This window comes from Rhineura floridana, chromosome 1 (assembly GCF_030035675.1).
Source record: "Rhineura floridana isolate rRhiFlo1 chromosome 1, rRhiFlo1.hap2, whole genome shotgun sequence".
NCBI classification, from domain to species: domain Eukaryota; kingdom Metazoa; phylum Chordata; class Lepidosauria; order Squamata; family Rhineuridae; genus Rhineura; species Rhineura floridana.
In genome coordinates this window covers 1,136,428-1,163,461 of record NC_084480.1, presented here as the reverse complement: position 1 = coordinate 1,163,461, position 27,034 = coordinate 1,136,428, and the positions used below count along the sequence as shown (strand labels likewise).

At 53.6% G+C, this 27,034-nt stretch overlaps 1 protein-coding gene across 9 annotated transcripts in view; it reads left to right on the top strand.

Moving 5' to 3' along the window:
* The window catches only part of LOC133377987 (phospholipid-transporting ATPase ID-like), a 109,668-nt gene that overhangs the window by 64,716 nt on the left and 17,918 nt on the right, over window positions 1-27,034 (top strand). For all 9 annotated transcript variants that reach the window (XM_061612781.1, XM_061612777.1, XM_061612799.1 and 6 more), the window contains 13 exons: window positions 4,446-4,534; window positions 6,639-6,835; window positions 8,716-8,924; window positions 10,428-10,471; window positions 11,375-11,540; window positions 11,682-11,870; window positions 12,584-12,699; window positions 14,257-14,421; window positions 17,030-17,141; window positions 18,069-18,174; window positions 18,899-19,043; window positions 21,966-22,149; window positions 25,786-26,009. In XM_061612781.1, coding sequence (XP_061468765.1) covers window positions 4,446-4,534; window positions 6,639-6,835; window positions 8,716-8,924; window positions 10,428-10,471; window positions 11,375-11,540; window positions 11,682-11,870; window positions 12,584-12,699; window positions 14,257-14,421; window positions 17,030-17,141; window positions 18,069-18,174; window positions 18,899-19,043; window positions 21,966-22,149; window positions 25,786-26,009 — 1,946 coding nt within the window. The remainder of the gene's footprint in view (window positions 1-4,445; window positions 4,535-6,638; window positions 6,836-8,715; window positions 8,925-10,427; window positions 10,472-11,374; window positions 11,541-11,681; window positions 11,871-12,583; window positions 12,700-14,256; window positions 14,422-17,029; window positions 17,142-18,068; window positions 18,175-18,898; window positions 19,044-21,965; window positions 22,150-25,785; window positions 26,010-27,034) is intronic.

Sequence of the window (27,034 nt, the reverse complement as noted above, 5' to 3'; positions counted from 1 at the left end):
CCGCCAAACTACGAACCTGTTCCTTCAAGGGGAGTGTAACCCCATCTAGAACAGGATAAGCATCCACCATCTGAGCAGGGAAAGAGCTCACCAACAATGTCTCAGTCTTGTCTGGATTGAGTCTCAGTTTATTAGCTCTCATCCAGTCCATTATTGCGGTCAGGCAACGGTTCAGCACATCAACGGTCTCACCTGTGGAAGGTGAAAAGGAGAAGTAGAGCTGCGTGTCATCAGCGTACTGATGGCAACGCACTCCAAAACTCCTGATGACCGCACCCAGAGGCTGCATGTAGATGTTGAAAAGCATGGGGGACAAAACCGACCCCTGAGGGACTCCACAATGGAGAGTCCAGGGTGTCGAGCAATGTTCCCCAAGCACTACCTTCTGGCGACGATCCGCTAAGTAGGAGCAGAGCCACTGCCAAGCAGTGCCCCCAACTCCCAACTCCGCGAGCCTCCCCAGAAGGATACCATGGTCGATGGTATCAAACGCCGCTGAGAGATCAAGGAGAATCAACAGAGTCACACTCCCCCTGTCCCTCTCCCGACGAAGGTCATCATACAGGGCGACCAAGGCTGTTTCAGTGCCAAAACTGGACCTAAAACCGGATTGAAACGGATCCAGATAATCGGTTTCATCCAAGAGCGCCTGGAGCTGGCCGGCAACCACCCGCTCCAGAACCTTGCCCAAAAAAGGGACATTCGCCACCGGTCTGTAGTTGTTCAAAACATCTGGGTCCAGAGAAGGTTTCTTTAAAAGAGGTCTTATTATTGCCTCCTTGAGACTGCCAGGGACTACTCCCTCTCTCAAGGAGGCATTTATTACCTCCCTGGCCCAGCCGGCGGTTACAGCCCTGCTAGTCTTCACTAGCCAAGATGGGCAAGGGTCCAGAGCAGACGTGGTCGCCCGCACCATTCCAAGCACATTGTCCACTTCCTCGAGCTGCACCAACTGAAATTCATCCAATAATAAAGGACAAGGCCGCGCTCTGGACACTTCAATGGATTCATCTGTCATAACATCAGAGTCTAAGTCCCGACGGATGCATGCAATCTTATCCTGGAAGTGCTCCGCAAGTTTGTTGCAGCGGGCTTCCAATGTTCATGAGAGCCAGAATGTAGAAGCCCTCGTACCACCCTAAAAAGCTCCGCTGGGCAGCAAAGGGATGATCTAATGGTGGTAGCAAAATAAGACTTTTTTGCCGCCCTAACCGCTTTTATGTACACCTTAGTGGAAGCACTTACCAAGGAATGATTACATCCGTCAGGAGTTCGCCTCCACCTGCACTCTAGCCTCCTTCTCTCTTGCTTCATCACTCTCAGCTCCGGGGTATACCACGGTGCTGTATGAGCGGCACTGAACGGGGCGCACGGGAGCGATCATGTCGATGGCCCGGATCATCTCCGTATTCCACAGATCAACCATGGCCTCGACAGGAGCACCAGTGCTATCAGCCGGAAAAACTCCCAGAGCCCTCTGGAAAGCTTCAGGATCCATAAGCCTCCGGGAGCGGACCAACTTAATAGGTCCCCCACCTCTGCAGAGGGAAAGGGCTGTCGTGAGTCTAAAACTCAGCAAGCGATGATCTGTCCATGACAATGGAGTAGATGAAAAATACCCCACCTTCAGATCACCATCTCCATGACCAGTGGCAAAGATCAGATCAAGTGTATGTCCTGATACATGCGTCGGGCCAGTAACAATTTGAGACAGCCCCATGGTTGTCATGGAGGCCATGAAGTCCTGAGCCGCCCCGAGCAAGACAGCCTCGGCATGGATGTTGAAATCCCCCAGTACCACGAGTCTGGGGGACCCCAACAACACCTCCGAGACTATCTCTGTCAGCTTAGCTAGGGAAGCTGTTGGGCAGCAAGGTGGGCGGTACACCAACAGTATTCCCAGTCTGTCTCCTTGGCCCAGCACAAGATGAAGACATTCCAGACCAGTCGCCGTCTGGACAGGGTGCTTGGTGAGGGAGAAAAAACTCCTATAGACCACAGCAACCCCACCTCCCTGGCCCTCAGATCTACCACAGTGCTGCACCGAGTACCCAGGTGGGCAAAGCTGGGAGAGAGCAACTCTAGTGGTTGGAGTGTCGGACTAGGACCTGGGAGATGGCCAGGGTTCAAATCCTCACTCCTCTGTGGAGCTCGCTGGGTCACCTTGGGGGCCAGTCACAGTCTGTCAGCCTAGCCTACCTCACAGGGTGGCTGCGAGGATAAAACAGAGGGAGGAGAACCATGTACAGCACCTTGAGCTCCTTGGGGGAAAGGTGGGATGTAAATGTAATAATAAAACAAATAAATAATAATCTAAAAACTGCCTACATGTAGGAATACGTCCTGACCCAGACCGCTGGCCCATTTAGCTCAGAACTGGCCACACTGATTGGCAGCGGCTCTCCAGGGTTGCAGGCAGGATACTCCTGGAGGTGCAGCCTGGGATCGAACCGGGGACCTTTGGCATGCAAAGCAGCCGCTCTCTGCCACTGAGCTGCATCCCTGCACTCACAGGCGCATTGGGACTGGGCAGTGCACGTCCTGTAGCTCTGGAAACACGTTTGTGAGCCTCACATAATGGAGCCCTGCCTGCGGTTCTGCCCACAGTTGTTACTTGCATTTTATTTATCCTTTTCCTGGGTTGCCACAAGAGCCCTGGGGAGACATGATTCCCTCCCCTCCAAGAGCTCCCCCAGCAGACAACACTCCCCACAGGCAGAGCCCAAAACTGTGAATCTCTCCTCCGAAGGGCTGCGTTTTCTTTCTTTGAGAAGTCCCGGCTATGAGTATTTGCTTGTGTGCGTGTATAAGTAAATTTTGATTTCCCCCCGCCTCTTCTTTTTTTTCATGTATAGCAAATATTTAACCACCAGAAAGCTGAAAAATAGCCTTGGTTTGCTCTGTGGGCAGCTAGCCAGGCACACAAGAGAAGCAGCTCCCTTGGGATCTGCTAGCGGTTTTGGGAAACTCTCTCTCCGGAACCTCCCGCTTGGCAAACTGTTCTGTTTATACAGCACTTAAGAGAGCTGTGCATCTGGCTTGCTGAGGAGGAAGAGGTTCCGTTTTGGCCCTCTGTGTGTACGTGCAAAATAGTCCTCAAAGCAAATTGGTCTCTTCAAGATTTCGCTCCACAGATACTTTTCAAGCATTTGTTTTTGAAATGTATACTGCACCTCAGACTCAGATAGAGCCCACTGGCTGGTGGATATATTAGGAGACTTCAGAGCTGGCATCCAAGCAAGGAGTCTGGTATTCTGCCAGGCAAGTGGGTACATTTGGGGGAAGCACTGCAGAGTCAGAGGCATATTTCAGTACACACAGCAACAAAATTGGCTGGGCACAGTCCTTGTTTGAGATGTGTAATAAAGCTGGTGCTTTGCGGATACCATCAACCTCGAAAAAGACAAATAATTGGGTGTCAGAACAGATTAAACCAGAACTGTCACTAGAAGCTAAAATGATGAAACTGAGGTTATCATACTTTGGACACATAATGAGAAGACCTGATTCACTAGAAAAGACAATAATGTTGGGAAAAACAGTAGGGAGTAGAAAAAGAGGAAGGCCAAACAAGAGATGGATTGATTCCTTAAAGGAAGCCACAGATCTGAACTTACAAGATCTGAACAGGGTAGTTCACGAAAGATGCTCTTGGAGGTCACTGATTCATAGGGTCGCCATAAGTCGCAGTCGACTTGGAGGCACATCACAACAACAAAAACCTGGACAATTGAACTGTTCAGAGCATGGAAAACTGTTGGGGGGATAAACACTTCTTTTGGGGAGCAAGGAGGGTTCTCTGCTCCTTTCCCTTCCCTTTGCCCTGTTTCAGGCCTGGTAAGACCCAAATTGGTTGGAAGGCAGTCACTCTGAGACAGCCTGTCCTTTTAGGCCTCTGCAGCCACCAGGCGCAACCCAGGCGCACAGACACCTGGTAGTTCTCTGCTTTTGGGAAGCTGCTGTTCCTCTGGGGCAGGTTTGCATTTCTCCAGTCAGCAAAGATTGTACCCGATTTATATATCCACTAAAGGCTGGATGCATGGATTGGCCTAAATGGGCACAACCCATTTCCCGCCCTAGGTGCAAGTGCCTTAGGTTCCCAGCTGCCTGCCTTGTCTGACTGCCTCAAGCGCTTGCATCTCTGCCAAAGGAGAGCGCAGATGGCCCCCGGATGCCCAGAGCAAGTGCTCCATTCTGGCTGTTTGCACCCAGAGGCCTCCTCTATCCCACGTCCTGAGAAGGGGCCAGCTACCCCAGGTGCAACAGCCTTTCCTTCCAGCAAAATGCTGCCCGCCTTTGCACTTCCTCAAATACATTGTCTTTCTTGTCACAATTCTGTGGGGTCTCGTGCCTTTCAGGAAGGCTGCGTGGGTGTTAAGTGCTTTGATCCAGAAATTAAATCAGTCACAGCAATGAAAATTCTGAGAGTTTGTTTGATCTGCCAGGGCCAGACACCAAGTTAATGCAGAATAGCGGAAGAACCGTTTTTAAAAGGACAAGCATTGATCGCCTGATGAACTACTTGGTGTTGGTGGTGAGTTAGTCCACTTCGCTCCGTTTCATAATTCTGGCTGAGGTGCTTTCCCTCTGCCCCTCCTCAAATTCTGCCTGGACCAATAAGGATTTTCCACCTCTTCCCATTTTCTCTCTCTCTCTCTCCCCTCCCCCCTTCATCATGACCCCATCAAGTTAGATGTAGATTTTAAATCTATATTTTATTTTTCATAATTCTTCCCAGACTGAGTACTTTCCTGATGTTCCACAAAAGTAGCTCTTTAAAGTAACATGAACGTGAGCAAGGCTTCTTCCTCCTCTTTGTCCTCTTCCCACCCTCCACAGCAAAAGGCCTCCTGGCTTTCACAACATGAAGGGTGAGGCACCCTTTCCCTCTCTGGTGCTGGGATGCACATCTCCCATTAGAATGGTGTTTCTATAAAAGAGCTGAAAGGGCATCCCCCCCTGCCTGGTTACCTTGCACTGCTCTCACATGCAGCAGGATGAGGCCATGGGTGCCCACCGAGTACAGCATCCTGTTCTCACAGTGGCCAGCCAAATGCCTCTGGGGAGCCCTCAGGCAGGACACAAGTGCAAGGGCAGCAGCGCTCCCCTCTGCCTGTGACTCCCAGCACTGCCTCTGAGGGTGGCGGCAGAACATGTAGCCATCATTTGGATGTAGGGTCCAGGGCTAGAGGGAGCAAAGCACTGCAGGCAAACATGTCTGGAAAACAGATCATCCAGGCCTTAGCTGGTCCTGTCCCAGCAGCCCACAAAGGGTATATCCTTCTGTTCTTGTCTTCAGTGGGGGCTCTGAGCCTTTAGTTCTTTCAGCCCCTCTAGGCAGCAAAGAAACAGCTGGTATTGCACAGTGGGGAGGAGAGCCTGGCTGGGAGTCCAGAGTCTGTGAGTTCAAATCCCCGCTCATGTCTCCTGGGTGTCAAGGGCCAGTTAAAGATCACTCCACAGTGAGTGGCTCAGGGGTTACTTGCCCTGCCACCTGGGCAGCCGTGGGCAAGCTGCATAGTCCCAAAGAGCCCAGTTGCCCCCCAGCTGGCAGTTGCGGACAAGGAAGGGGCTGGCTTGTGCAGCTGTGGCAAGCAGAGCAGGCCCTGGCCAGCTGGGGAGGACTAGCCTCAGAGGGAGGCAATGGGAACCCCCCTCTGAATACCGCTTACCATGAAAACCCCATTCATAGGGTAGCCATAAGTCAGGATCGACTTGAAGGCAGTCCATTTCAGGCAGCAAAGTCAAAATTCTTTTTTGTTGTTATTGAGAGGGGAATATATCTTTTACTGCAATTTTATAATACATTCTTATATGTATTTGTTATAAGTAAGGCAAAAACAATGTAAACTAAGAGAGCTCCCATCTTAGTTCAAAAGCCATCCCTTGCCTCGCGGAGGAGGCCTCCTCTTCACCTGGTGCTTGGGCCGCTATCGGGCTCTCACCTGAGGCTGAAGTCGTGCCGTCAGCAGGGCCCTTGTGGGTCAGCCGCCTCTGGTTGCAGGACCCTGACGGCTGGCACTGTTTCTGGGGGAAAGTGTTGCACTCTTTGGCTCTGACTCTCTTTTGGGTCAGGACATAGCAGGTGGCAAAGGAAAATCCCAGGAATGTTGTTCTTCATTCTCGTTCTTTTAAGGCAGTCTTAGATTTAAAAGCCCATGTGTTGTATTCAGCTGGGCTGTTCTCAGAATAGACCCATTGAAATGAATGAACCTAAGTTAGCCATGTCTATTAATTTCAATGGGTCTGCTCTGAGTGGGACCAGGATTGGATACCACTCCATGTTTTTACAAGGAGTCCATGCCAATCAGGTGTTTTGCAGAGCACTCTTGACTGGGTGGGAATGGCTGAGATTCCAAAGTCTTCCCCAAACCACTGACTTTTCCGAAGTCTGCCACAGGCATCGATGCTTGGGAAAGACTCCTTCAGGTTTGCAAAGAGGAGTGGGTGAAAAGCCCAGGAGTGAGACTTGGTACCCCCAAGTGCCTTCAGAGCCATTCTTGTATCTGTACTCTGTGGACTTGTATGCTGTCACCAATTGGTTCACCCAAGAGATGTTTCCTGGCAGTGGGATGTGCAGTGAAGATCTCCGTCTCTCTCTCCTTCCTTCCCTCTCCCTCTTGTCCCCCTTTTGGCAGATCTTTGTGCTTTTGGCTGCCATGTGTTTGATCCTGGCCATTGGCAACAGCATTTGGGAATACAGGCAGGGCTACAAGTTCCAGGTGTACCTGCCATGGCCGCAGGACGTCCACTCTGCCACCTTCTCTGCATTCCTCATGTTCTGGTCGTACGTCATCATCCTCAACACGGTGGTGCCCATCTCCCTTTATGTTAGGTAAGCAGGGTGACCAAGGGGCCTGGACCGCCCCTAGCCCCAAAGCATCCAGGGGGCTAGGTAGACTGGGGCAGGGGTGGGAGCTCTCCGTCCAGGTTAACCTGAAATGGCCCTGTCTGTTTATCTGTTATCTTTTCGGCGCCTACTGAAGACCTCCTTTCAACAAGCCTTTTAAGTTGAGACCTTAACTCAGTCTGCTTCTGTGTTGGAATTGCTTTTTAATACTTTTTTAATACCTTTTTATAAAAACAGTGTTTTTTAACTTTTTTTTTTAAGATTCTTCAAAGCTTTTTTAAAAAAATGTTTTTAAAGTTGTTTTGTTTTAATGTATTTTAAAGTCTGTTTTTATGATGTTTTAAAGGGTTTTTCGTGCTTTTGTTTGCTGCCCTGGGCTCCTGCTGGGAGGAAGGGCAGGATGTAAATCAAATAATAAACAAACAAACAAATATTTCTTCTTTCCTGGAACCACAGAGCAGTCCCCTTAGGCAACACCCACCCCCTGATTTTGGAAGTCACATGGCCCATTTGGCAGGGTATTCTCTTCCCCATAGTCCTTCAATTAAACCCTTTGGCATTCAAATCCAAAACACGGAAAGCTCAGGTCTTGCAAACAATCATGCGCTTATATATGCACTTATGCTCATGGGGTCTGAACTGGCAGTGACTGACCAGGACCGAGACTTTGGGGCCATAGTGCATAGCTCAATTAAGATGTTGACCCAGCGTGCGGCAGCTGTGAAAAAGGCAAACTCCATGCTAGCAATCGTTAAGAAAGATACTGAAAGTAAAACTGCCGATATCCTAGTGCCATTATACAAATCTATGGTGTGGCCACATTTGGAATGCTGTGCACGGTTCTGGTTGCCTTACCTCGGAAAGGATATTGTAGAGCTGGGAAAGGAGCCAGAATGATCAGTGGTATGGAGCAACTCCCCTATGAGGAAAGGGTGCAGCATTTGGGGCTTTTTAGTTTAGAGAAAATGCAAGTAAGAGGTGATATGATAGAAGTGTCCCAGGCTATGGTCTGAAGGCACCTGAGGCCAGCTCCCTGCTGAAGCTAAGCAGGGTCAGGTCTGGTCAGTGCCTGGATGGGAGACTGCCTGGGAACCGTATGTAAGCCACCTTGGGTTTCTAGCATGGAAAGAAAGGCGGGGTATAAATGAAATTAATAAGTAAGTGTATAAAATTATACATGGCAAGAAGAAAGTGGGTTAAACTGAAATAAATACACAAACATTCCCCCCTTTTTCGTATGTTTCCTTCTTTTGTTGCGCCATGGAGGAGGGCTGCATCTTCCGGTGGTCTTTGACCGGACTGCAGATGAAGGGACCAACCGCCATGTTGTCAAGGCCAGCCATGATAAAAGAGCTCTGCGAAGGCTGCCTTTGGTGTGCGCAACCCCCTGAATCATTGTGCCATCATGGCACAGACTCCATTTGGGCAGGTTCCTACTCTAGAGCTTACTTAGCATAGCAGTCAATAATTAGAATATAAGAATAAGTAGTGCAGCCCTGGGAGGATGCTTATGGCTTCTGTGTAGAGGGAGGAGCAGGCGGGTGATGGCAGTAAGCCCCCCCCCTCCAAGCTGAGGTGCCTGGTCAGTCACTTGCTCAAGGGGGCATAGGATAGTTGCACTTCAGAGTCTGCACACAGGTTGCATGCCAGTTACTACTGGAAGCCCCTCCTAGGAAAGCGTTTTGTAGTCTGGGAAGTCACCCAAAGCAGCAGCTTTCTGTCAAGTCCTGTAACCACCGGGGCGATGAGGCTGGCTGCTCCTGTTTCCTTGCAGCAAGTGGTATCCCTCAGCGGAGGACAGAGGAGCTTTGTCCTGCCAAGGGGCCCAGACAGCACCTTCACCTGGCCTCCCCCCTTTTGTGCAGCGTAGAGATAATCCGTTTGGGCAACAGCTTCTACATTGAGTGGGACCGCAAGATGTACTATGCTCCGAACGACACGCCCGCCCAGGCCCGAACCACCACCCTCAACGAGGAGCTGGGCCAGATCAAGTACGTCTTCTCAGACAAGACGGGGACCCTCACCCGCAACATCATGATCTTCAACAAGTGCTGCATCAACGGGAAGATCTACGGTACCAGTGCTGCCCTTGCCGCTGCGGGCAATGGGTCTTTTGGATCTGATCCAGGGGAAAAGCCACGCGTGCGTCCAAGCATTGGCCCTGTCAATGGCTACTAGCCATGGTGGCTGTGCTGTGCCACCCTTGTCAGAGGCAGCATGCTTCTGAAGACCAGTTGCCGGAAGCCTCAGGAGGGGAGAGTGTTCTTGCACTCGGGTCCTGCTTGCGGGCTTCCCCCAGGCACCTGGTTGGCCACTGTGAGAACAGGATGCTGGACTAGATGGGCCACTGGCCTGATCCAGCAGGCTCTTCTTATGTTCTTAAGGCCTTGGCAGGCTGCCCCTTGCCCTGCGGAGAGAGGCAGGGAGACGGCTGCTGCTGGCTGAACCATTGCTAGATGCATCGCTTCAGGGGTCCCAGAGCAATTCTGCATCGGGGGCCCTTTGAGGCTGTGCTGTCAGGGGAGGCGGCCACCCTTGCATGCAGACGGTTCCAGGTGCAGACCCCCATGGCAGCTCCAGGGAGGCTGGGGGAGACCCTGTGCCTGGAACCGTGGAGAGCTGCTGCCAGTGAGTGTAGACAGTAACAAGTTAGATGGACCAGTCGTCTGACTTGGCATAAGGCAGTTCCCTATGCTGCTGTCTCAGCCTCTCTCACCGTTGTGCACTGTTCGTCACTCATGAGGAAGAGGAAGTGGAGGAGACGGCATTTGTCATACCAATGAGCATTCTGGCCAGTGGAGGGAGGCGCATGTTCCAAGCCCAATGGAGGGAGATGCATTTGAGGCCTCCTGCAGGACAACTCTCATAGCCATTAAGCCACAAAGGATGAGCGGCGGTCACATAATCTGCTCTGTAAAGATGTTGGATGAGGGGAGGGGGTGGCAGCGTGGCAGCAGCTTCTCCCCCTTGACCTCCACCTGGGCTCAGAGCAATCAACACGGTCGGCCACTTGGGGGGTGGGTCCCATTTTCCCTTCTGTGCATTGATCTGCTACTGTGTCAATCCTCAAAACATCAGGAGTCTTATTGGCACAATGCAGCCTTTGCCAACCTGGTGCCCTCGTGTTATTTTGAACTCCCAGCCAGCACGGCCAATGGTGAGGATGATGAGCTGCAGTCCAGTCACATCTGGAGGGCACCACGTTAGGATGCCCAAGGAGGGCTTTGTGGCTTCATAATCCAGACAGGGAAGTGCTAGCAGCAAATGCTGGGGTGGGCTGAGGGCCCAATTGGGGTGGGGGATTAGGGGCCCTTTAGCCCTTTGCTCCCTGTTGTAATCCTATTCAGGACCCTACACACACACACACCCCTGCAGTTCTTTTCACAAAGGGATTTGCAGCATCTCGCCTCATTTCCCCTGAGCTTTTGTAGACGGTGGGGGAGAGTCCCAGAGGTGCCCTGCTCTTCCTCCATCTTGCTGCTCAACTGACCCAGATGCGCGCCTGGGATTCACAGCCAGGAGGTGTTGTTGTGTTGCTGTCGTCATCTCAGCTCTCCTCTGTGCTTCTGGCCCACAGGGGACATCTACGACTCGGAGGGACAACGGGTGGAGGTCACTGAGGTAAGGGCTGCCGGCTCATCCCTCCCGCGATGTGGACAATGTTGCTATAGAGGAAGGGCAGGGGGGCGGAGGAGGGTGGTATTGCAGCTGCATTCCCAGCCCTGAGTGACCAGCCATTGCCAAGGATCGCCAGGCCAGGCCCCTGTCTTAGCAACTGAGTTCAGGCATCCTTCTGGGACACCAAGATACAAGGGCCAGTGCCTGGCATGCCTGGGCCCATAGGCACCCCAGCAACATACTCCCCAACACCCCCTCCCGATGCAGACGGCGCGGAACTTAAATAGACCTGCCCGCCCCACCTACCTTCCATGTCAGTATCTGGGCACACCCCCCTGCCATTACCCAAGATGGCGGAAGGGGTGTCAACCCCTTAGGGAAGCCCCGACTGCCATCTTGGGTGATGGAAGCCATGTACATGCAGCACCTTAATGCGCTGATACGGGAGATAGGTGAGGCAGGTGGGCATATTTAACCCCTCTCTGCCTGTATCGGGGGTGTTGCCTGGGAGCTCCTGCTCTGCGATCCACAGCAGCGTCAGGACACTGGTGCTCCACCCTCCCCACCTAAGGAGGGGCCCTTCTGGGCTGCGGGGGGCCTTGGCCAGGGCCTGACCTGGCTGCCCGCTGGCACCAGGCCTGCAGAGAGAAGTTAACTATCCACCATTATGCAATCAGCTCATCTCCTGAAGGTTTTTCTTCCTCTCTTTGGGGAAGTTTTGAACCTTCCTGAGTCAAGGCTGTACACGCCCTTGAGCTTGACCAGGTGGTCCGCAGAGCAGCAGGTTGCCTAGGAAGGACGAGGAACGTCTTGTGCAACCATTTGTGGTCTCCCTTCAGCCAGGAGGGAGGCAAACAGGTGGTACAGAGAGGTTTTGATGTCGGCAACCATGCTTTGCTCTTGCAGAACACAGAGAAAGTTGATTTCTCCTACAACCCACTAGCTGACCCCAAGTTCACATTCTATGACCACAGCCTGGTTGAAGCGGTGAAGGTGGGTGATGTCCCCACCCACATGTTTTTCCGCATCCTTTCTCTGTGCCACACGGTGATGCCGGAAGAGAAGAAGAAAGGTGAGTGCCACTGGCCCGGAGCAGGCATTGCAGGAGGGGGGGCAGGTTGCAAGAGCTCTGCCAGGTGCCTCTTGGGGTGCCTGTGACTGCGCAGCAGCTGCTGCTCAGAAGCAACATTGCGTCTCTTCCCTTGCCTGGCAGGAGAGCTGTTCTACCAGGCTCAGTCTCCAGACGAGGGAGCCCTCGTCACGGCTGCCCGGAACGTTGGCTTTGTCTTTCGTGCCCGGACCCCGGAGACCATAACCGTGGTGGAGATGGGGGAGGAGCTGGTCTACCAGCTGCTTGCCATCCTGGATTTCAACAATGTGCGCAAGAGGATGTCTGTCATTGGTGCGTGCCCCCCTTCCTCCTCTTACCCAAATCCCGTGACTACCCTGTGAGTGGTTCACAGGAACATGCTCTGTGCGTGCCTGGATTTTCTGTTTCATGCCCTGGTTCAATGGCTCTTGTTTAGTTTGCTTCACAAGCATAAATTGTAATTCTGTATAGCAATGCAGACTCAGGGAGAGTTTTACTGAGCTGATGCAGAACGGCAGGTTGTGCTTGTGGTGGGTGGTTCCAGCTACCATTCAAAAAGAACTTCTTGGGGACTGGAACCTTGCAAAAGCTGGCACACTTTGATGGGCTGTGTGAGACAACCCTGGAAGAGAGACAGAGAGTTCAGGCATCCCCTGCAGCTAGGAACAGAGGAAGCTGCCGTATGCAGAGCCTGACCATTGACCCATCTCACTCAGTCAGTATTGTCCACACTGGCTGGCAGCAGCTTTCCAGGATTTCAGGCCGGGGTCTCCCCCAGCCCTCCCTGGAGTTTCCACTGGAGACTGACCCTGGGACCTTCTGCACGCCAAGCAGATGCTCTGCCACTGAGCAAGGGTCCTTCCTTCCCTGTTGTGCTGAGGGGGACTAGCTAGGGGAAGGAAGGGGACCCTCCAACCCCTGCTGTGCCGGCCACGTGTGACGCTCTGCCTCTGATGTGTGTCTCTCTAGGGTGGGGGGGCCATCTGTGCGTTCTCATTTTCTGCCTCCCCTTCCCTTGTCCCCAGTGCGGAGCCCAAAGGGTAAACTGACCCTGTACTGCAAGGGTGCGGACACGATCCTGTATGAGCTCCTTCATTCTTCCTGTGGACCACTCAAGGAAGAGACCAGGGAGTACTTGGAAGTAAGTAGTGCCCCCTTCCGCTGCTACCGCTTGTGCCTCCGTCCCAGCTGGCTTCGCAGTTTGCATGGCTCCCAAGAAGTGCACTTCTGGGCCAGGCTGCCATTGGGCTCTTTCTCTGTCGTGACAGTTGCTGCATGTTGGGTTGATTTCTGTCCTGCCTTTCAGTCCAGAAGGATCTCCAAGGCAGCTCATACAGAATAAAGAGAGCTTCGGCTATGAGGCGGTATACAAGTTTAATAAACAAATAAATAAATACAATAAAGCGGACCGTTAAGGGGAATTCACTCCAGTGTGGTGTAGTGGTTAAGGAGTTGCACTGCGACCTGGGAGACCAGGGTTTGAATCCCCACATAGCCATGAAGCTCACCTGGTGTCCTTGGGCCAGTCACTGCCTCTCAGCCTCAGAGGGAGGCAATGGGAAACCCCCTCTGAATACCGCTTCCCATGAAAACCCTCTTCATAGGGTCGCCATAAGTCTGAATCGACTTGAAGGCAGTCCACACACACAAATATCAGACAGGCGCCATCTCTGCTGTCTTTTCGGCACCTACTGAAGACCTCCCTCTTTCAACAAGCCTTTTAAGTAGAGACCTTATCCCAGTCCGCATCTGTACTGGAATTGTTTTTAATATGTTTTTAGAAATGTTTTTTTTAAAGATGTTTTGTTTTAATATGTTTTTAAATATGTTTTGTTTTTAAAGGTTTTTTGTGTGTTTTATTGCTTGTTGTGTGCTGCCCTGGGCTCCTTTCGGGAGGGAGGGCAGGATATAAATTTAATAAATAACAACAACTACACACCTGGGGGCTGCTTCTACCTGCTCCAAGATGTACCTGGCATTGCTGTGAGATTGCAAAGCCTCCCTCCTGCCCACCATGGCTGTAGGAGGAGGTATGTGCAGCACCTGGACTGCGGGGGAGCTGCCACTCCCCACCGCCTCCCTGAGGAAAAACACCCTCCAAGGCCAAGTGCAAAGCAGCCCTTGGTGAATGAGCCCTGAGATGTATGCAGGAGCGTCCTGAGGCTGGCTTCTTCCCAGGCTGTTGGCACAGCTGTCGGAAAGGTCTCTCTGCTGACCCTCCCCTGGAGACAGGGACTTGGCTCTGAGGCAATACTGTGGCGACGGGTGCTTGGAGAATTCCATACCCAGAATCTTGGCACTAACGTTTCCAGATTTTGGCTGCAGAGTCTCCCAATGGGCAACCCTTGCAGGGAATGGGTGGCAATGTTTCTTTTGGTTGTCATTCCAGACACTCTGAACTTTTGGGTCTCCTGGCCTTTGAGGGATTCAGGTGAGACCTGGACAGCCGCTGGTTCTTGGAGGAGGTATCTCAGCTGGGTCCAAGTTAGAGATGTGAAGGCCCCGGGGGGGGGGAGTGGAAAAATTCAGAGAGAAAAAACAGTGTTTTTTCCCCAATTTTTCAGAAAAACAAAAAGGTTTCATGAAAAACTGGAGGGGAAAATGTTATTTTTCTGGGATTTCCCCCCCTAGCCCTTCTCATGTCTAGTCCAAGGCTGCTTCACTTTGACCTGTTCCATATTTGCTTGTGTCTTCCTAGGAGTTTGCCGGGGAAGGGTTGCGGACTTTGGTTGTAGCCTACAAAGACCTGGAGCAAAGCTACTTCGAGGAGTGGCAGAGGCGTCACCACGAGGCAAGCACAGCCCTGCATGAGCGAGATGAGAAGCTGTCTGAACTGTATGAAGAAATTGAGAGAGGCTTGATGGTAGGTGCCCAGGCCTGAGGCCACGTGTGCAAGGATTAGCCAAAGGGAGGGATGGGGGTGGGAGTGGGGGGTGCGTTATCAGCATTGATCAGCAACATGAAGAATGAACACCTTAAGCAGTTTGAATTCCTGCTATCATATACTTTGTTTTATTTTTATTTATGAGGATTTCAGCTCATGGGGAAAAAGCATGACCATCAACAATAAAATCTTTGCAATGTCATAAATGATAAAATCACAAAATACAGAACAAATTTAATTCAAATTTCATTAAGAACAAATGGTGATACAGAAACGTTTTTAGCAGGCGGTGAAATACCAGGACTGTGGGTGCCCGTCTGACCTGAGGGTACCGGTGCCACCACCAGGCTAAAAGGGTTCATAGAAACGAAATGAATACGAGGCCCCCGTGGGACAGAAAGGGAAGAGGCTTCTCCAGGGGATCACAGTGACCTGGCCAGGATGTAAGGGACAAGGCGGTCACTCAGGCAGCCTGGCCTTGCCTGTGATAAGGTTCCCTCCCACCCACTCCCTGCACTTCCCAGATCCTGCTTTCTCTAGCTTAGCAGGGTGCTGATGGTGCGTGGGGGGGAGGCAGCTGATTACTTTTAAAAGTAGAATGGGGCAGCCAAATATGGTGGGAAACTCGGAAGAGGTGATGCTGACTCCTGATCACACAGGTGCCTTGTGCCAGAGTCACCAGAAGACAAGGAAACGCGTTGTGCTCGGCCAGTCCAGTGGGCCAGCTTGCTGCGTATCACCTCTTCTCGTGCAGTGGCCAGTTCACAAAGGGTGCTCAGTGGCAAGATCCCCCTGGCCACTCCCCAGAATCTGGTCGCTGGAGCTTCCCTGTCTTTGAAAGGGCAGCCTGCCCTTTAAGACTTGTGAGCTGATTGCTGCTGGTATGCCTCTTCTCCCCTATAATCCCCGTGCCTTTGTAAAAAACCTCATCTGCCTTCTTGTGGCAATGAGTTCCAAGAGTTTGTGGGTTTTTTGTTTCTTCATAAGATATTATCTGTCCCACCTTTCCATTTTAACAAAATGCCCAAGGCAGCTAAACTTCACAATTAAAAAAAACAAACCCTCTCCACTGTTAGAGAAATCTGAAAGGGCAATAGAACAATGAATAAAGAACACATAAATTGTGAAGAGTGGCGAGCCGTGCGTGGCCAAGCTGTGGTCAGGTAAAAAGCAGGAGAATATCTTCATGTGATGTCGAAACAGGCGGATCTCTCGGGGCTGGGAGTTCAGCAGAGTGGGTGGAGATTGGATGCCCTTTCACTCATACCTGCCCACCGCCTCGCCCCCCCACTCATTGAAGCAAAATGCAGAAAAGTCTCCCGCACCCTACACTCTCGTCATCTCAGACAGGATCACAGAGGAGGAGGAGGAGGCCCTTGCAGTATCCTGGCCCCAAATGTAAAGGTCAAGAGCGGCACTCTGAATTGCACCTGGAGATGGACCAGCAGCCAGTGAGGCTGGAGAGATGGAGGACTATCTTCCTCTTGCAAACCTTGGCTCTGGTCAGAACATCTGCTGCTGCGTTCTGTACCAGCTGAAGGCTCCAAATGACTTTGTGAATCAGCTCCACGTAGGGCACCTTACGATGCTCCACTCTCAAAAGTAGCTATGGTACAAGTTGTTTCGGGGAAGGGGCTGCAGCCCAGTGGCTAGAGCATCTGCTTTGCACACAGAAGGTCCCAGATTCAGCCCCAGGTATCTCCAGGTAATGCCGGGATGGACTCCTGCCTGAAACCCTGGTGAGCTGCTGCCAGTTGGAGTTGACAGCACTGAGCTCATTGGACCAATGATCTGTCCCACTGTAGGGCAGCTTCCTCTGAGCACCGTGGCCAGGTATGCCTTCTGCAGGAATAAGCACAGCTGGTGCATGAGCCTGGGCTGAGCAAACACCGCCTTTGCCACAGCCGCCGGCCGAGGAGCCAGGAGAAGAGCGGGGGACATTCCCACGCCTCATGCGCTGCCTACTGAGCCCTTGAGAAGGAGGAGCGCACTCTTTGCGCCAAGAAGCATTTTGGCAGCCGTCAGTCTCAAGTAGAATAGGCCTGTTTTTGTGCCTGGAGGCTCACTGACTGTTTCCCTTCTGAGCAGCACCCGAATCGATCCCCCTCTTTTCTCAGCTGCCAGTTGAGCAGCCCTCCCGAAGCAGCCCTGCTCAGACATTCTCTCTTCTGTCTCTTCCTGACCTCAGAGCATTTTGTGCTTGCCTGGTTTTGCCTTTCTCACGCTGGCCTGTTCCTCTAGATGCCTCCGTGGAGAGACACGTCGTTCCTGCCGTTTGTTGTGTGGATCGCTCTTTATTTTCATTTTCTACTCATTAAAAGAGCTCTGGGCTTAGCTGTGGGGTGGACTCAAATGATTTGTGGATCCTTGCTTTGATAAGCCTCGATGGGGGTCACTGACGCTTCCCAGGCCTGTTACTGTCAACACACTTTGCCAGCCAATTCCTGACCCCCAGTCACCTGGGACAATTCCCTTGAGCCCCACAGGCAGGCTGGATGAGCCCAGGCAGGCCACCCTTTCAGAGCAGCCCCACAGGCTTCCCCCCCTCCACACCCCCAAAGGGATTTACTTTCTTCCTTCTCTGTAGTTACTTGGTGCCACAGCTGTTGAGGACAAGCTGCAAGACGGCGTCCCCCAGACCATTGAGATCTTGGGGAAAGCGCAGATTAAAATCTGGGTGCTCACTGGAGACAAGCAAGGTACGGGGGGGGATGGAGGCTGCCCGGAGTGGGGGGCGCAGTGCATGGAGCCACAGCCCAGACAGCTGGTGACTCTGGACCCTTTCCAGCCAGGCACACACTGAGGATGTGTCCCAGAATCCTGTGTGATGTCACAGGGGGCCCTGCAGCGCATTCCCAATCCACATAAGGGCCACTTTGGCCGTCACCCTCCCACACCCACTGGGGCAAAAAAACCCTGAGCTGCCCCTCAGTTCAGGGCTGGGTGGGAAGTACTCAGTGGGTTAATCGGGGGGGGGGGCGCCACCTCTTTTCCTCCTGGCTAGTGACCTTTGAGTGCCTTTTGTCACCCTGGAGTCGCCTCAGCAAGTTAGAGAAGGCCCGGAAACCAGGCAGAGGCCCTGAGGGACTGAATCAGGCAAATTGCTGCAGGCAACAAGTTCCAAAGAAAATGGCCGGGGGCCTGAGCGCCCCCCCCCCAATCTAAGCTTTGGCCTAACTAAGAGGTATCTGAGGGGAAAGAAAAATTGGATGAGCATCAGAGAGAGGAACAGAGACCTGGTTTGGATGAAGTCAAAGGGGAAGGCCAGCAAGGAGAGCGTGACAGTAGCCGTGCCTGGATGACAGTGAGAGGATGCGCAAGGCCTTTAGCATCCCTCCACATACAGACTCCTGGCCTTGCTTTCTGCTGGACATGCCAGTGTGTGTGGGGGAGAGGGCTCACTCATGCCAGCCCCTCAGCCCACCCCTGGGACAACGCAGCCTGAAGCGGCCATCTCAGGCACAGGCCGAGCGCCTCCATGAGCCCTTGGCCTTGCTAGCGCAGCGTTACACAAAGGGAGTGAGCGAGGCAGAGCCCATTGCCAGCAAGGAGGGGCCAAGGATGCACCCCTCCCTGCCCTATAGCTCAGCGTGTGTTGGGGCGGGGTGGGGGGTCTTTTCCTCCAGAGACTGCCGTGAACATTGCCTACTCCTGCAACATGCTCTACGACAGCATGAAGGACATCTTCATCATCCATGGCGACACCTCAGAGGAAGTGCGGCAGGAACTCAGGTAAAGAAGGGCATCTCGGCCCTCTGTCAAGGCTGTGCCATTTTATACCCGAGACCATCCCGCTTTGGCCTCTAGGCAGCTGCAGGCTTAGCTGGCACAGATATGGGGGAGATGGTAGCTGCTGCTGGCACTAAAACACCAACAGTGTGTGCCACCCTTCTGCTGGCAGGTTTGGGGTGGGAGGAACTGTTCCGACAGACCCTGTCACTTCTCTGGGGCTAAAGTCATGGGGGGAAGGTCTGGGGCACAGCTGTCAAACCGCGGTGGAAATTATGTCCGTGATCCACCATGGAGGACTCTGCAGTCCATCCCCATTTCTGTAGAATGCTTTGGTCTCCCCACGGTCTTATCCATGTGAAGCCCATGGAATCATGGGACTAATTTATGCCTCACAGAGCGACAATTCCCAGCACCATTAACACACTGCATTTCCCAGGACTCGGGGGGAAGCCACGCACTCCAGATGGGTGTTAAACGTGCTTTAAACGTATGGTGTGGATCAGGGGCTCTCAAGCCCGGGGTCCCCATGGGTTGTCCACATGTTCGTGAAGATGTTCTGAGGTGGGGAGCCTGCCCCCACTGATGTCCCTCCAGACCTCCCAGCACATCTGGCAAGAGAGACATGCCGTTCACCCAGCACCCCCTTGCCTTTGAGAGTGAAAAGGTGCAGAAAGAAACTCCCCCTTTGTTTCTGTAGCCTTTGCCGTTATGGGTCTTCCTTTAGGAATGCAAGGAAGAAGATGCAGCCTGACGCCTTTGGGGAGGACGATGAGCTTGACACCCATGTCAAAAAACCTGGGAAATCAAAGGTCTTGCCTGATGAGCAGCCCAACGGGGAGTACGGCCTGGTTATTAACGGGCACAGCTTGGTAAGGAAGTGGCAGCACTTGGTGGCCATCTGGAGCAGCCTCTGCCAACCTGGCGCCCTCCAGATGGTGTGGACTACAACTCCTGTCAGCCCCCAGCAAGGATGGCTGCTAGGAGCCGATGGGAGCACAGCTGTGCTCGCTGGGGCTGATGGGAGTTGCAGTCCAAAACATCTGGAGATCTGGGGCGTAGTTTTGGACTTTGTGGGAGGCAGGATGCTGGCCGGGATGCGCCCACCTGGGCCAACATGGATGCGCTTATGAAAGCACCCTGGGATTGTAGAGGTGGGGGGGTGAAGTTTATCTGAGTACTCATTTGCACAGCATTTGCACCGCTTTTTAAAGTGGTGAAGGTGATGCACGATTACACATACGTGTGTGTGTGTGTGAGAGAGAGAGTTTTGGCCTGTTGAGCTAGTCATATGAATGCTGCAATGGATCCAGATGACAGTTCAGCCAGTGAGATCACTCCTACCAACGACTTTCCCAAAGATTTCCCAGAGTGTGGGACCTCCCACTGCGTGGGAGCGAGTCCTGCGTGGAGAGTCAACAGGCGGCGGCCGCACTGCCTGATGGGCTTTTGGGAGGCAAAACAACAAGAATAGGGCTGAGAACAGTTGTCAGTCACTGTGTCCATGGCATTCCAGGGCATCAAGGACCAAGGTTTTGGGCACTGGTGGATTTCCACATCAAAAACCCAAAGGCTTTCCAGCTGTGACGGAGGCCCCTGTTTACCTCAGTTCATCCCTGGGAAGTTCTGTGGATTGCCAATTCCTGTGTGCATGCACTTGTGCATAGGAACGCAGGCAGCTGCCTTGCACAGAGTCAGACCCACTGGTCTGTTTGGCCCCCCACTGCCTACACTGACTGGCAGCAGTGGCTCTCCAGGGGTCTTTCCCCAGCCCTACCTGGAGGTGCCGTTGGAGGTTGAACCCGGCACTTCCTGCATGCAAATCAGGTGTGCTCAGCTTATCTCTTTTTTCTGCAGAAGCACAAGGGTTGCAAGTGGCGGGGGGGGCCTGAGGGGAGACGGCTATGTTGTTGAGGGGAATCCTTAAGCAGTGCTGACTAGGGATGAGGAGGGAATTGGATTTGGTTCAGTTCAAACCTAAATCTATCAAATCCCCACTTTCTGAGACAACATGAGGACCAAGATGCCCCCATCCTTCGAAATTCCACTTGTCTCCAACCAAGCAGTCTTTACAACAATGCATTTATTAGGGGGGAATGTGCATAAAAATATATTCACAGACGTAATGTACAAAAATGGATCATATTAGGAGAAATTGCTTTTAAAAATATGTACATGAATCAAAACTGCATAAAAATGTGTTTAGTGGGGAAAATTCACACTAAAATGCTGGAGAATTTTCATGAGGATTTTTTTAAAAATCAAATTGCTGCAAAACTGAATTTCAGATTGGAAAAATGAGAAGCGGAGGGAACTGAAACTGGCAGACCTTTCCACCCCTAGTGGAGACATGATGAAAAAGGCCCTCAAAGTGCCAGTCCCACCTATTGCGGCAGAAAAGCGTTAGGAGCCCTTCCTGCAGTGCGGGGCTCTGGGGTGGGGGTCAGAGAAAACCACGTCTGGCTGTTTAGCAGAGAAAGAGACCATCAGACCACTTTACAGGGGAGCCACAAAGCGATCCTTCCAACTGAGAGTTCCTGGCCTCCTCCTGCTGCTGCTGGAGGGAGGGTGGGAAGGAGGACGCACTTGTGTGTGTGGGTGGGTGTTGGGAAAATGGAGATCTCAGTGACCCACCCATTGCCTTGTTCCAAGAACAAAAGGGCACCCAGCTTGCTGAACGGCTTCCAAGAGAGGCCATTGCTGCTCCAAGATGGGAGGGGGCGTCCTACCAGTTTCCTCCGCAGAGTAGAATTCTCAAAGCATTTGCCCACAACAACAACGAGGCAGGATGAGATTGTCTGCAGAAGTGCCCAAGCCAGGAGTAGGCGCTGCCTGCCCAGCCAGACTTTGGCTCCCAGAGTAGAGGGAGGGGCAGAGTTTGTCAGAGTGAATTGCCCTAAGTCAGGAGAGGACATGCAGAGCACAGCAGTCAATGAATCCAAAGGCTCACATCTCTGTGTTATGTAGCTGCGAGTAAGGACAGAGAGAGAGAAGATGGTGGCGCCTGCGAGTGGCAGGATCAGGACAAGGCAGGGCAAAAGTGAGCCTGAGTGGAGAGATACCCCCCCCATGCCTTGCAAATGTGAGATGACAGCTGGCAGACCGTCTCACCCCTTATATGCCCAGCCGATCACTGCGCTCTGCAGGCGAACCGTCTTACCTGGAGGTCTATTCTGCACAACATAGGAAATGGACCCTTAGTGTGGTGGCACCTGCCCTGTGGAAGTCCCTCCCCTCCAATATTAGACAGGCGCCATCTCTGTTATCTTTTCGGTGCCTATTGAAGACCTTCCTCTTTCAACAAGCCTTTCAAGTAGAGACCTTATCCCAGTCTGTGTCTGTGTTGGAATTGCTTTTAAAGATGTTTTTAAACTTTTTTTTTGTTTTTTGTTTAAATATGTTTTTTAAGATATTGTGTTTTAATATGTTTTAAAGTTTTTTGGTTTTAAGATTTTTCGATTCTTTTCAGTGTTTTTGTTTGCCACCCTGGGCTCCTTCTGGAAGGGAGGGTGGGATATAATATTTTTTTTAATGCAGCATCTGTGCAGGTCCTGTGGCAACACAAAGCCCCTACCCCCCAGTCCAAGGGACGAGCACCTGGTCTTCTGAGGGTGCTGTGCCATCTTGGCCCAGGGCTAGACAGGAGGGCACAGCTGTCTACAGAGTCACTCGCGAGTGCCGTCTGCCAGTACTTTGGGGGCCTCGCCCCTGCAGGGCTGCCCTCCAGCCCTCGGGGGGGGGGAGGTTGCCTCTCCTGTTCCTAACCCCCCCCTTTGTGTGCCCTCCCCCCGCAGGCCTACGCCCTAGAGGGGGAGCTGGAGCAAGAGCTGGTGAAGACGGCCTGCCTGTGCAAGGTGGTGATCTGCTGCCGGGTGACCCCCCTGCAGAAAGCCCAAGTGGTGGAGCTGGTGAAGACGTACAAGAACGCGGTGACCCTGGCCATCGGGGATGGCGCCAACGATGTCAGCATGATCAAGAGTGAGTGTGAGGCTGGCAGCACCCCTCTGCTTGGCCCTCCCACCCCCCACCCCCGCTGCCAGGCTGTGGAGCAGGGCCGGGAGGCGGGTCTTGGCCAGGAAGGAGCAGAAGCGTCTGCCACCCCCTGCCTGCCTGGCAGCATCGGGAGCCGGCGCGGCCTTTATAGCCAGGTCAGACCACTTGCCCGCCTCGCCCGGGCAGCAGTGGCCCTCCAAGGCCTCTGGCGAGGGTCTTCCCAGCCTTGCTGCTGCTGCCTGAGACTCTGTAGCTGGGGATGCTGGCGGTGGGGAGGACTTGTCCTTGCAGAGCAGGTGGTGGAGGGAGCAGCTGGGAGGGGAGGGGACTCTGGGCAGCTGCAGCCCCAGGGCTGGCTAGCAGCTAGGAGCCAGGTGCACATGGAGGCCTGGCAGTGGCCATCCACGCAGGGTCAGCGGCAGCGAGGTGGAAGAGGCCCTGGAGATGAAGCGGCTGGGCAGGAGAGTCGTCTTGACTGAAAGAGGCTGGGAGGAGCTCCTGTCAGCTCACAGAGAGGCCTCTTCCCTGGACCTGAGCACAAGGCCTGCCTAGGAGCCCCAGTGTACTTGTAGGGCCCCCTCCTCCCCACAAGTAAGTATGCAAAGATTCCAGGTGTCGCTCCTGATGGCCCCATGTTAGGAGGCAAATTAAGCAGCTGCCCCTGAGCCCACCTGCTCCCCTCCCCTCTCCTGACGAGGGACCCCCCTGCCCCCCCACACACACTCAAGAGCTTGCTTCGCTGCCTTGGTAATGTAGACTAAATCCTCACAGCAGCTAGACTGCCTTGGTCCAGTTTGTCAAGCACACATCCTCTCCCAAGCAAATCTGCATTGGTTCTGTCTCCCCTTCCTTTCCCCACGACCCCCAACTCCACAGACACCTCCTTCCCCTCCCCTCTCCCACTCTGCCCCTTCATTGCACCCTGCTTGTCATGGAATAGAAGCCTGTTTTGGAGAGGTACCCAGTAGTGCTGCATCCAACCTTCTGTGATCTAGTTGGAAGGGGTCTTGTAAGTCCCTCCCCCACCCCACTCAAGACAGGTAATCTAGAGCTGGAGCATCCACAGCAAATGGCTGCCCAGCCCAGGAGGATCCCCCACCCTGCCAAGAAGGGCCCAGGTGGGGGTGGGGAGGCGGGCAAAGGGGGCTGCCCAGTCCAGTGCGAAAGGGCCCCTCCTTAGGGTGTGGGGGGTAGCACTCTCCTTCCGCAATCCTTGGCAGGCTCAACTCCCAACCCTTCCAAGGATCGCAGAGACAGAGCAACCAGCCCCCCCTCCCCCCCCACAGACTGTGTGGGCCTGGAGCACCCGCCCGCCCCACCTACCTCTCCCTTTCTGTGAATGCCCTGCGTGCTGGCCGTGCGACTGCCATCAGCCAAGATGGCAGCAGAAGCTTCTCTACGGGGCTGATGCCCCTACCACCATCTTCACTGATGGCAGGCATGTGCGCGCATGCAGTGCAGCATGTACTCATGCCATCAACGAAGATGGCAGAGGGAATATCAGCCCCTTAGAGAAGCTTCTGCTGCCATCTTGTCTGATGGCAGCGACGTGCACACCCTCCGTGCAGGACATTCACAGAAAGAGAGAAGGGGTAGGTGGAGCAGTAGGAGGGGCTGGGAGCAGGGGGGCCCCGGGGCAGGCTGGTGCCCAAGGGCCCAGTCACACCTGGCACTGGCTCTGCCTCGGATTATTTGGATGGGAAAGGCATCAGTCCCAGTCGCTTGCCCCAAGAGAGGGATCCCCTCACTCACACACAGCAGCAGCCCGGGGACTGAGGAGCCTCACCTGCATGGCCGGGCTGTGGCCTGATGAATGCCTGAGGCTGTAGCTAGAAGAGGCATCTGCCGTGGAGATGACAGCTGTGGCTGTGCTCTCTAGCCCTGGTCCTGTGCTGGTCTGGGGGTGGGGAAGAGCCTCGCTTTGTAGGGGAGACCTCTTAGACATCCCCTTTCGGGTAAGAAAGCAAAAGGGGGGGCATCTGGATAGCAGAAGTGAGCAAGGGTGGGGGAGGCACAGAGCCCAGCCAGTTATTGCCCTCCTGGACAGCTTAGTCAGTGTCTGGGCTTTGCTCAGGGAGTGATGGAGGGCATCTTTGAGATGAGGTGGAATCCTCGCCCCCTGCCCCATCAGATTACAGAGGGACCCTTGGAGGTTTTGCTACCTTCTGCCAGCCCCCTTTCTGCCTGCACTTGCCCTGTAGCCTCCCCCATCCTTTAGGTTCAGCTGTATGGGTTGCTTGGTGTGGGTCTTGAGCTCCGGAGGGGAGGGGAGTCAAGATGGCCTCTGGGTCCTTCAAATTCTGGCCCTCCCTGATTTGTTACCAGAAACCTAAAACTACCCGAATGCCCCATGCCTCCTGCTAAGGCGCTCACCATTTCTGTGGGTCAGAATCTTCAGGGAAGCAGAATAATGTTGTGGTTGTTATTAACTTGATTTACTTCCCGCCTTCACTCTTAAGGTCCCAGGGCGAGTCACAACAAATTAAAATACAACCTTAAAAACAGTTTAAAACAACTATTGTTGCAAGAATAGGGTTGTTCCTAAACATATCTCTCTCATGTGTCAAAGACTAGTTGCCAGACACACCTGTGTGGGGAGGGAGTTCCACAGGGGCTGCCCCAGAGAAGGCCCTCTCCTGGGCATCCACCCTTCTCAGCTTCCGAGGGTGGCGGAACTACCAAGAGGGCCCCTCTGTGATCTCAACAGCCAAAAGGGTCTGTAGGGAAGGAGGCAGCCTTTCAGATATTTGGGACCAGAGTCCTTTAGGGCTTTAAACACTAATGTGAGCACTTTGAATTGGACCCGGAAATGAACTGGCAACCAATGCAGCCATTTAGAACAGGGGCTACATGAAGGGGTTATATAAAAGGAACCTCCACCAGTCATCTGGCTGCTGCATTTTGGACCTTATTGACAGGGCCGGCTCCAAAGGGCGGCCAGGTGGGGCCCTGGGCATGTGCCATCAGCCAAAATGGCGGCAGAGGCTTCAGCCCCTTAGGAAAAACTTGGCCGCCATCTTGGTTAAGGGTAGCCCTGCGCGCAATGTGTGCGCAGCCACAAAACACAGCCGAGAAAGGTAGGTTGAGCGAGGCAATGGTGGGCTCTCCGAAGCTCCCGCCCTGCGATACGCGGCAGTGATCCTGCCACGAATCGCAGAAGGGGAGCACCAGGGCCCGGCCAGGCTTGTGCCCAAGAGCCCCGGCATGCCTGGGGCTGGCCCCGCTTATTGTCCCATGTCTAAGAGCTCACCTGCTCACAAGCGGGGCCTGAGGCAGGAACGGAGAGCAAGGGCCGCTGAAGGGGCCCATTCAGAATGCGCAGGCCCAGCAGTCACGGTGAGGAAGAAGCGGCCCAGGCGGGCTGCCTGCTCTCAGGGTGACGGCCCGTCTGTGGGCTGTGCTGCGCCTCCCCTGGCAGCGGCAGAGTGCCTCTGGATACCCGTTGCTGAGGAGCACCGGAGGGGAGAGCTGCGGTTGCCCTCCAGCCCTGCTTGTGGCCTTTTCCGCTGGGGCCTCTTGTCAGCCACTGTAAGCAGCGGGTGCTGGACTAGATGGGAGCCCTTGGGCCGGATCCATCTGCTGCTGCAGGGCTCTTCTGATGCCCTTACGCTCTCCTTCCAGCTGCCCATATCGGAGTCGGCATCAGTGGTCAGGAGGGGATGCAGGCTGTGCTGTCCAGCGACTTCTCCTTTGCACAGTTCCGCTACCTCCAGCGGCTGCTCCTGGTCCACGGCCGGTGGTCGTACATCCGCATGTGCAAGTTCCTGGCCTACTTCTTCTACAAGAACTTTGCTTTCACGCTGGTGCATTTCTGGTACGGCTTCTTCTCTGGCTTCTCTGCACAGGTAAGCCCTGGCTCTGTCCTGGCACTCTTGCTGCAGATTCAGGCTGCAGTCCAAGAGGGCTGTTAATTCCTCAGCACTCCATGATGGTGATTCCAGCGAGGGGGTCCATTCTGCCCTGTTGGTGGAACAGGGATCACGGCATGGCAGGTGGCCTGGGCTGCAGAAGCACTTCTGTGCTGAGTCTTTCTCCCCCCAGCAGTTGGTGGGGGTGACAGTAAGCAGATCCCAGTGCCAGATCCATCTCTTGGAATCCTCCCAACATCTGATAAATCTGATGAAAGCATCCGGGAGGCCACGTGCCCTTTGGGTCTGCCTGCCAGTCTCCAGAGCCGTCGGGTTCTTTGCAGTTCCACTCTGTCGTTCTCTTCCATAGGCCTCAAAAGGCCACCTCGTTCTAGTTTTGCAGTATGGACTTTTGCTTACATTTGGTTGCTTACTTGGTTTAAATCATTAGGTCATTGTTTTTAATTGGGCATGACACATTTGGGGAACTCCCCTCTGCTCTACAGCTGGTATAGCACAGAGGGCAGGAAAGCCTGGCTGGGAGTCCAGAGTCTGTGAGTTCAAATCCCCGCTTGTGTCTCCTGGGTGTCAAGGGCCAGCTAAAGATCACCCCACAGTGAGTGGCTCAGGGGTTACATGCCCTGCCACTTGTGCAGCCGTGGGCAAGCGGCATAGTCCCAAGGAGCCCAGTTGCGGACAAGGAAGGGGCTGGCTTGTGCAGCTGTGGCAAGCTGAGCAGGCCCTGGCCAGGTGGGGAGGACTAGCCTCAGAGGGAGGCAATGGTGAACCCCCTCTGAATACCGCTTACCATGAACACCCTATTCATAGGGTCGCCAGAAGTCCGGGTCGACTTGAAGGCAGTCCATGTCCCTCTGGCCTAGAAAGCAGGAAGAAGAAAAAAGAGGTGGCAAGGAGGAAGATTGACCCACGTGGGGACCCTCTGGAGACAGAAAGCCACCGACTGGAGTGACTTGCATGATAGAGAGCAAGCATTGTCTACTGGTTAGAGCAGCCTTTCCCAA